At 42.0% G+C, this 9,309-nt stretch overlaps 1 protein-coding gene across 1 annotated transcript; it reads left to right on the top strand.

The window, feature by feature from the left end:
- The first annotated feature begins 619 nt into the window (after positions 1 to 619).
- LOC309513596 (apolipoprotein L6-like) lies at positions 620 to 6,421 on the top strand. The gene is made up of 4 exons (XM_082189501.1): positions 620 to 683; positions 1,107 to 1,140; positions 1,433 to 1,475; positions 5,670 to 6,421. The coding sequence occupies exons 1-4, from the start codon at positions 642 to 644 to the stop codon at positions 6,400 to 6,402; spliced, it is 852 nt and encodes a 283-aa protein (XP_082045627.1). The 5' UTR covers positions 620 to 641; the 3' UTR covers positions 6,403 to 6,421.
- The last annotated feature ends 2,888 nt before the right edge of the window (positions 6,422 to 9,309 follow it).

The following is a 9,309-nucleotide window of genomic DNA, read 5'->3' as shown; positions in this document are numbered from 1 at the left end:
CTTATCAGCTGAATGAGCAGTGAAACCAGTCGGACTACAGTAGTGGATCAAAGTGGATCAAAACCTTTCATCAAAGTTACACATGAATTTTGAACGATACCCGTTCTTGTCTTAGGAAAACTTTGATGAACTTTTTTGATCCACTTCAAATGTTGACTACTGTAGTCGATTCCTGTAGAACCAACTTTGCTCCAACACACTTACCTGTAGTTTTTAAATAAGCCTTAAGGACTTGATTAGCTAACAGATCAGGTGCATTTATTTAAGGTTGAAACTAAACTTTGTGTGATTTCCAAACGGTGTTTTTGCACCCTTGAAGGGCACTTGGGAAAGGGGACGTAATTTCGTTCCAAAAGAAAGTGAACAACTGAATCCCTTCACAAAGGGCCTTCACAGAAAACTCATGTTCTGCAACATTGTCTTACCACACATAAAAATGTTTATTATTCTCATTGCAGTTGATGGGGATGGATGAGTCTCCTCAGAGCGGAGAGCGCCACCCACTTAAATTCAGCTACAGCTATAATGGAAGCTAGAAAATAGTTGACTGCATCATTAATGAGATGTTTGAAATAAACACAGTGTTAAAACAAGACATTATTGTGTGTTTCCAGGTGAAAATACAGAAGAACGTCATTCTCATGGCAGCTCTGCCGGATCATGGAGGATTTCAGGACTCGCAGGTGTTTTACTTTCCTGAAACATTTCTAGTGATTCAAAAATTCTGAGAAACCTCATAAAAGGACATAAAATATACATTATAAAGAATTTGTTAAATTCAGTCATGTCTGATCGTCAATTATCAGATCAAGATTCACTTCTCATGTTTGAATCAGCTGGTGTTTTGGTGATTTTTGAAGTTCACCTGCAAACTGTAGAGAATAATATTAACTATCAACATCATCCACTGACTGTCTTAATCTTGAACATACATCTATATAGCATCTCAAACCTACTGTAAAGTGCTTGTGCATCTTTCTTTATGAATGACACTTGATTTGATATTTTGTATCGGATGTAGAGACATTCAGATATATGTAAGTGTGACTAAAGCTGTGTCTGAATAACAAAGACTGAAGACTGAAGCTTTGCTCTCTTTCCATCAGGACAGAAACATCTCACGGAAGGGGAACAATTTGAGTAAGAGACAAACACAAAACGCTTCATGCTACATTTTAATGCCTTTATTAAAATTACATTAATGAATTTGTCTTTGTTTGAGTAGACGCTTTATGATAAGAAATAATCATTTTTAGTCGTCTAATACCAACTTAATTATCGAGCAGACACTAGAATAATAAATGTTAAGCCTGAATTATTTGGTCTTTTTTTCCTGTAATGGTCAAATTTGACTTTTTATATTTATTTTTTACATTTCCACACTTTTTGTCACTAAGACACTGAATCAAATAATTATTTTTATTAATGTCAGGAGGATCTACAGATCGCTCAGGGGTTTCTGATTCAGACTTCCGGTAAAGTAAATCCTTAGATTCTTTATCTGTACTATATATATATATATATATATATTTATACTACAGGGCTGTTGAATGCTTGATTCTGATTGGTTGACAAACGTTCTAAGGTGTGCAATTATTTTTAGAGAAACACACGGCTAAAGTTGTTCAAGTCAGGTCTCGAACGCATTACAGTTCCATATCACTTCACCAAATGATTTCAGTTTTTTCAAAGGTCCTTACAGCCGACTACAGCAAAAGGACCAAATCTCACAACGACACTGACACAGCAAATTAATATGGTAAACAGTAGGATAAAAATGACAAATTATTTCCATGTTTTTTGCCTCAAAATTACGTTTTATTATGACAGAAAGTACATGCTCTCTTCCTCCTGTTCAAGCACACAGTACATACAGACACTCACACAGAAACAATAGGTTAATGTTCGTAACACCGGTTCTCTGAAACATCGAGTGGAGAGATCCACCTATGGGAAGGGCATTCACACCTGACCTCTGCCCCTTACCAAGTGTATAAAACATCTGCACGTGCTATCTTTCCTCAGACATATTCCTACATATTTGCTTCTCATGCGGCAAGTGGGGCAAGCTTGAGGATCTCTCCACTCGATGTTTCAGAGTACCGGGATTACGAACCGTAACCTATTGTTCTCTTTCATCATCTCGTATTCGAGATCCACCTATGGGAGATATGGACAGCTCTCTGATTGCCTATTACACTACAATGAGGCCCTGAAAGCCAGAGGATGGTCACCTGGAAAGGTGGTGCATGACACATCACAAAGTAGCAAACCACACAAAGTGAGGGTGCCACACTAGCAACAAAGAACAACATGTGGTCATATGCGTCCATGAATAAACCTGACCACACTCATAATGATGAATTATATGGTGCCAGGTGCAGGTTCAAAACATGCTTAGTGACATAATTACACTGGACTAGGCAGCCCAGGCTAGAGGGCCTAAGAGCACAAGGTTACGAAGAGCCCACACCCAGGACAGAATGAGCTACAGAGGTCCTGGTGACATCGAGCCGGTGGTATCTGACAAACGTATGGGGAGAGGCCCAGCTTGCAGCTTGCAACTCCCTTAAACAGAGTCCATGAGGCTGCTATACCCCTAGTGGAGTGTGCTTGCCCTCCCTTAGATTAATATGCCAAAGATATAGCTTCCACAAGCCAATGAGAGAGGCACTACTTGGAAATGGGGTTCCCTAAGTGCAGGGGAAGGCCCAAGAGATGCTAAGCTGGTCGCTTTTTCTAAACGAGCTGGTCCTGTCTAAGTAAACCCGCAAGGCAAGTACAGGACACAGAGTGTTCAACCTCTGCTCCTCTGTGGAGCTGGGTGAAAAGTGGAAAGCTCAATCACCTCACACGTGAAAGCCGGGAAGGATTTCCACATAAAGGCCGGGTTGGGCCTGAGAAAAACCTTATCTTCACTGAGAGAGAATTTAGTGCACGGGAAATGAACGGAGAGTGCATGCAAATCACTGACACGTTTGGCTGACGCCAAGGCCAGGAGCAGAGCTGTTTTCAAAGAAGCTTAAGGGAAATATTTCCCAGGGGCTAAAATGGCTGTTGAGACACCCATCATAAATCTACGAATAAGGGGGTGTTGCCCCACCGTAGCACTGTCGAACCCCACATGACATGCAGCGATAGCCGCTAAGTAGGCCTTAATAGTACAAAAAGATCTTCCACCATCCATAAGGTCCTGCAAAATGCTTACAATATCAGCGATCTGATATGATGTTAACCGTCGCCCTTCTTTGAACACGCTACTTACAATCGTATAAGGAACGTGTAGAAGAGGCTCTGGCACTCTGAATGGTGGCGATAACACGTGGGGGGAGCCCTCTTCCCATAGCGAGAAGAACATGGGCGTTTTCATGCGAGGCGAAGAGATCTACGGTTGCCTGGCCGAACCTCCTCCACAGTAGACCCACCATCGGAAGACGGCCAGTCCACGTAGAGAGAGTTTCCCCTTGACAAGTGGTCTGTGCCACTGTTCAGTATGCCCGGGACATGGGTCGCCCGTAATGACAGAAAGTGCCCCCTGCTCCAGCCTGTGAGCGAGAGCATGAAGCTTGGAGGAGCTTATCCCCCCCAGGCAGTTGATATGTGCTACAGCTGTCATGTTGTCGCAGCGCACCAGCACATGCTGCCCCTGCAAGCAAGGCAGAAAATTAGGGAAAAGGGGCAATCGAGTTGAGAACTTACTCTTCTTAGGTAAAGGGGGGTTGGAAACTCAAACTTGTGTCCAATGGGCTGCTGGCCCGAAAACCTGGACAGAGAAGCCCCTGGAGCTGAACATCAGGTAGGCCTCTTCCCCTTCCCGACTGAAGGGGTAGAGTTGGTGGGCTTGTTGTTTGGCCACAGCAAAATACGTCTTACCCCAGGGCTTAGATGGCTGTTTGGGATGCTGTGAGCCTTGGGTCTGGCTGTGTTATGATACGGCCGTCCCATGGCAGGACCCTGAAGGGACCGTCAGGGGGGCTAATGTGGAGTGGCTTTCTTAGGCAGGAACAGTATAAACGCCTCATCCTCCTTCTTTTTATTATCACACCGTTGTTGGATGAGGGCAACAGCAGGGCCAAAAAGAGCCTCGCCAGGTTCCACTGGGGCCCCGGCTATGCAACTTTTCTCACTGTCGGGCAGACCAGAGAGATTCAGCCAGAGGGCGCGTTCCCCCACAACAGACAAGGCCATAGAATGTCCGCCGGCTTGGACTGCCTGACGGGCGTTGTGAAGGTCCAGGTCGTTCAGTCACACTCTCCTTCCAAAGTGTAGGCGATGGTGAGCCTGTCTCCAAATGTTTACTCATTTCCTCCAACAGCTCAGCCTGTTAGGCTGAGAGGAGGGAGGAAACATTAAGAGCTTGTACAGCGAGAACAGAAGCCTTGGAGGTCCCCAGAGCTACAACACTTTCACCCACTCCAACATCCGAGTCTTGCTGTTCGTCCGTGCTTTGGGTAGAAGCAACTGTAAGCCTACGACGAAGAAGCTTCCTAGGCAGAGCGAGGCAATGGCTGCAGTTTTCTGGTAGTGAAAACGCTTCTTCCCGGTGCTTAAACCCCATGAATACTACGCAGAAGGGATGGGTATCCCTCGCGGCGATGAGTGCAAGCATGCGACTGCGAGTCCGACGGGTTAGCAGGAGTGGAGAGTTTAACTTGATCCATGGGAGAGGTGAAAACGCTGACACAGATGGGCAGCCAGAGAAAAATCCAGGTAGCAAGCTTGGATGGCTTGCCAACCAAGAATAAATTGCAACTAACCGCAATGTTCTGACAATCACGCCTGGTGGAGGCTGATTGATATAGATATTTCCTCTGGTTGACTGTGGTGAAGTCAGCGAAAAGGTTGAGCTGTGCAGCAAAGAGGTCGTGAGAAGCGAATATCAACTGAGGAAAGATAGTGCAGTCAGGTGTTTTATTGGACACGCTCTTCTGTCTGTCATGCCAGACTTGGTGTAATTGGATGCTTCTGCAGAGGTCAGGTGCAAATGCCCTTCCCATAGGTGGATCTCGATCACAAGATGATGAAAGAGAACCTGTTGTCAGCACTGCTCTAATGTTTTTTTCAGTAAAATAGTTTGGGACTTAAAAGCTACATAATATTTCTCACTAGCGAGGGAATAATGGCGCTGTTCTTGAAGCAGATAAACGTACAGTTTCGCTATTAGTCGAGATGCTGCTACCGAACACTGTTAAGAGACACACAGACTTTCTATCTGTCTCTCTCTGTCTCTCTCTCTCTGTCTCTCTCTCTCTTTTAATAACTGCATAAATAACTGCATTAGTCTGCTATCAGTGGCTCAAACATCTGTTAGCACTAAAATTACGTTTTGGTATTAACAATGGAGGCTTGGGATGAGATGCGTAAGAAATTAGTCGTACACATAAGACAATTTTATGGACAAAAACCTGACAAATGTCTTGAAATCTGAACAATGTTTTGAGGTGTGGTAACCCGTAGTATAAGTGGAATAATTGGCCTTTGAATTAAAAATAATGCACACCCTCGGTGTAACTCCGCTTCATGTCGTGGCCGCATTACAACCTCAGGTGTGCATTATTTTTCTAATAAATTCAATGGGCCGTCCTCAATTATTCCTTTCATATACAGTATTTCAACAATAGGACGAGAGCCTGCTTCATTTATGCTGCAACTCACTTTTGTCTTTGCAGGGTCTTCATGGACAGAGGAGAAAGTTTTGAGAAAGCTCTTAAGTGCTATGTTTCTCAACTGCCATTTTGTGCAAGCTCTCTGCAAAGACAAATATGTGAGCTTGACGCCGTGGCTGCAGCCCTGGACAAGACGCAGAAAGGGACGAGAATTGCCAGGATCACCGGAAAAACGACCGGAGCCGTGGGCGGAGCGGCAGCCCTGGCCGGGATCCTCCTGGCTCCCTTGACTTTTGGTACGTCACTTGCGGTCACTGCGGTTGGTGTCGGGGTCGCGGCCGCCGGTGGGGTCACAGGCGCCTCGGCGGCCATTACCAAGAAAGTAAAAAAAAATCAGGTTAGGAAACAGGTGGAATCGATCTTGAAAGAGTACCAAAGTGTGATGAGGGATATTGAGGTTTACTTAAGAGATATCAACAGAGAGGTGGAGAACCTCAAAAAATATGACCTGCTGATGCTAAAACGTGTGAACGTGAAATCTGCAAAGATCGTGGAGTTAGTTGAGATAGCAAGCAAATCATCAGCTACCCTCAGCGTGATGAACAAATCCTCAGGTGTGATTCAGGGCTTTGCCCTTGGCATGGATATTTTCTTTAGTGAAAAAGATTCCCAAAAGCTCAAGAAAGAGTCAAGGACCAAATTTGCCCAGCAGATTTGTGAGGTGGCAGAACAGATTAATGCCGGTCTGAAAGAGCTGATGGACATGAGAGATAAACTGCTCACAGAAGGGATATGAAGCGTGACCGGACAGGAGTGGTGTTACAATACTGTGATTAGAAGAGCCGAAAAAAAATTGGTGTTAATTCGTAAAATTTATATAGCACTTTTTTTCCCAAGCGATAATCTTTATAAGGAATATGAGCTCAAGCAGGAGATATAGGGTACCAAATCTATAACTTGAATAAATTCTCTCTAATTCCACTTTCAATTAAATTATTGAATAATAAAAAAGTATCTGTGTGAGGGTAGATGGGTAATATGTTGGGTATTGTGTCATGTCTTAAGTGTAGGTATAGTGTAATATTAGTATTGTGTAATGATTGATGTATGTCATTTGAGATGTTATGTTGAGAGTGTAACTGTATAGTGAACTGTTGTAAGTTGACCTGCCCTCTCGATTGCCCAAGACAAATTTCTCCTAAGGGAGACAATAAAAGATAAACTAACTATTGTATAATGGTTATACAACAAACTGTTGCTGCATTAACGGTGGCTAGAGGGCGGCCTTGTGCAGTTTCTTATAATTTTGCATATGTAGCCATGGATTCTTGTGCTGTATCTTTGCAAAAGTGTCAAAATAATAGTAATAAAAAGTAATAAAAAGTTGAATTATGTTTGATTGAATTAATATAATGTCATGTGTATTTTAATGTTGTCATGTATTTAATTAATTCCATATTGAATAAATAATGGCAATGCATTTCTGTATTTAAATATAAATTTTCCATTACATTTGTGCAACGTTTGGTGCAAAATGAAAATGATAATTCAATTATATTATTTACATTTGCCATTTCATACACTAATTTTAATATGTAAATTGAATACATACGCTTTAGTGCTTTACCACATCTGGGGCATGTTCAAGTTCAAAACGGTGCGCAACGTTTTGCTATGGTTTCCGGGTTGAACGTCATGTTTCCTGGAAGCGGCGTGCACCGGTGTGCAACGGGGTTTGAGATACGTTTTCTCTTGTTTGGTGGGTGTGTCAGAACTGCAGTCCAATCAGCAGCAGCATGTATATAAAGCACGCGGTATTAAAGTGAACTCGCACAATGGGTTCAAGGAAAGTAATTTACAAATTTGTTTGATGCAGCTCCACTGTCTATGTGCAGCTCGGTATACGCAACAACTGAGGATATTAGAAGAAATGTTTGTCGAAAGTTTTATTGTAAAAAATATAGGATATCAACAAAATGATGTAGTTGTTTATATTTTTAGCTTCATTGCAAGTGTATTGGTATAGAAATAAACAATGGTAATTAAGTGCTTTTCCTAAAAATGAGAAAGAAAATACAGGGTATTAAAACAGTATGAACTACAAATAAAGTCAGTATGTGAGGCTAAATAGATGTGTTTTAGTCTGAATTAGGTAAGATGTGTGCCTCCATTTCAGTTTCAGCAATCCCTTCACTCGACTGGGATGTTCTCTTTTGTTCTGGGTGGCAAGTGCAGTAACTGTAACATCGGGCATATTTTGTAATATTAAACACATATTTAAACCGACTTCATCAGGCTCCGAAAATTCTTAACAAAGAACACAGAATGGCCTTCTCAGCTGCCATAGTTGCAACTCTTGCGTCATCAGAACAGTGTGTTCAACGCATCACCGTTTCTGTTTAAAAAACGTTGTGCAACGTTTTGTCGGGGCTGAACGCAGCCCTGGAGTTTTTTCACTATTGGATGCTTGCTCACTATTTAACTATTGTTCAAAGGTTTGGGGTCTGTAAGGTTCTAGAGATGCTTATTTTTTTAAAAGTCCTCCTGTAGTCAGTAATTGTATCCCTTAAAACTCATCTTTGATCACCAAAATTACATATTTAAACGTTTTTTTTCTTGAGAGAAAAAATCATCACGTCTTAAAATATCTTGAATGTAATCAGACACCCTTGCCTCATTTAGTATGCACGGTTCTATGAATATGCAAATTAGCCCCGCCTCCACACACTCACAGCAGCTCAGAGATCCACTCGTTGATGATCACACGTTGATCTGATTGGTTACAAGGTAGTTTGTGACGACAGAAACACCAGCGATTTCAAACCGTGTTTTTGAGACTGTCTTTCAGTGTTAATTTCGTTTACATTTTTTCACAGACGAAAACGAGACGATAGCTAAATAAAAACTAGTTTTGAATGACAAAAACTATGACGAAAATCTATTGACATTTTCGTCAACGAATAAAAACTAGACGAAAATGTTAGATAGTGACGATTTGGGAAGCGATCCAGTCTGATGTCCTGCGTTTGTGGTAGATGCGCACAATTGTACTGTAACGTGATCTACCCACCAGCGGCACACGAGTTGGCATGCGCTGCATGTCTCATAAAACGTTAAAACATGTAAACGTCTGGGAGAATGAGTAGAGCAGACATGAAGATCTGAATAAGAGTGACGACGCAAAAAAAGAGCTATATTCGGTACGGTTTTCTGTGCGCACACACCCGACCCGAAGCGTGCAGCCATTCACATAGACACCTAGTCTATACAGCGCGCGAGTACAGAATTGAGCTCTCTTTCGTGTCTGAATGGACAAATACACACAAATATTATGTCTAAATGTCAGTTTTGGAGAGTATTCACGCAAATTATGTCGGTTATGTCTTAAACAGTTGTGAGTGTATCTATGTGCATCAGTGAATTGGATCCGCATGTCATTGGACATGATCCGATGTCTTAAAGTGACAGTGGGTAATAAACCTAATGCGGTCTGTGTCCTTAATATTGATCAAGCAACAAAAGAAAAAGAGAAAAGCATTCACTGCTCGTTAATAGCTTTAATAAGGATTAATTATATTTAATTCATACAAATAAATATGTCTGCTTGAAAGAATAGAGAATGATGTATGCAAGTAGTTATAAAGAATTCATATATCATTCATTGAAAAAAAGACTGTCTTCTACTTTAGGAAAAGTGGTTTTA

The sequence above is a fragment of the Leuciscus leuciscus genome (genome assembly GCF_965113295.1).
Source record: "Leuciscus leuciscus genome assembly, chromosome: 14".
NCBI classification, from domain to species: domain Eukaryota; kingdom Metazoa; phylum Chordata; class Actinopteri; order Cypriniformes; family Leuciscidae; genus Leuciscus; species Leuciscus leuciscus.
The sequence above is the reverse complement of the archived record's forward strand: the minus strand, read 5'-3'. Positions and strand labels throughout refer to the sequence as shown.

What these genes read in the sequence shown, in the direction of transcription:
- LOC309513596 (XM_082189501.1), top strand. Translation starts at nt 642, where the DNA reads ATGGCAGCTCTGCCGGATCATGGAGGATTTCAGGACTCGCAG. An exon ending in GAGGATTTCAGGACTCGCAG is followed by an intron (nt 684 to 1,106) that starts GTGTTTTACTTT and finishes TCTTTCCATCAG; the next exon opens with GACAGAAACATCTCACGGAA. An exon ending in ACGGAAGGGGAACAATTTGA is followed by an intron (nt 1,141 to 1,432) that starts GTAAGAGACAAA and finishes TATTAATGTCAG; the next exon opens with GAGGATCTACAGATCGCTCA.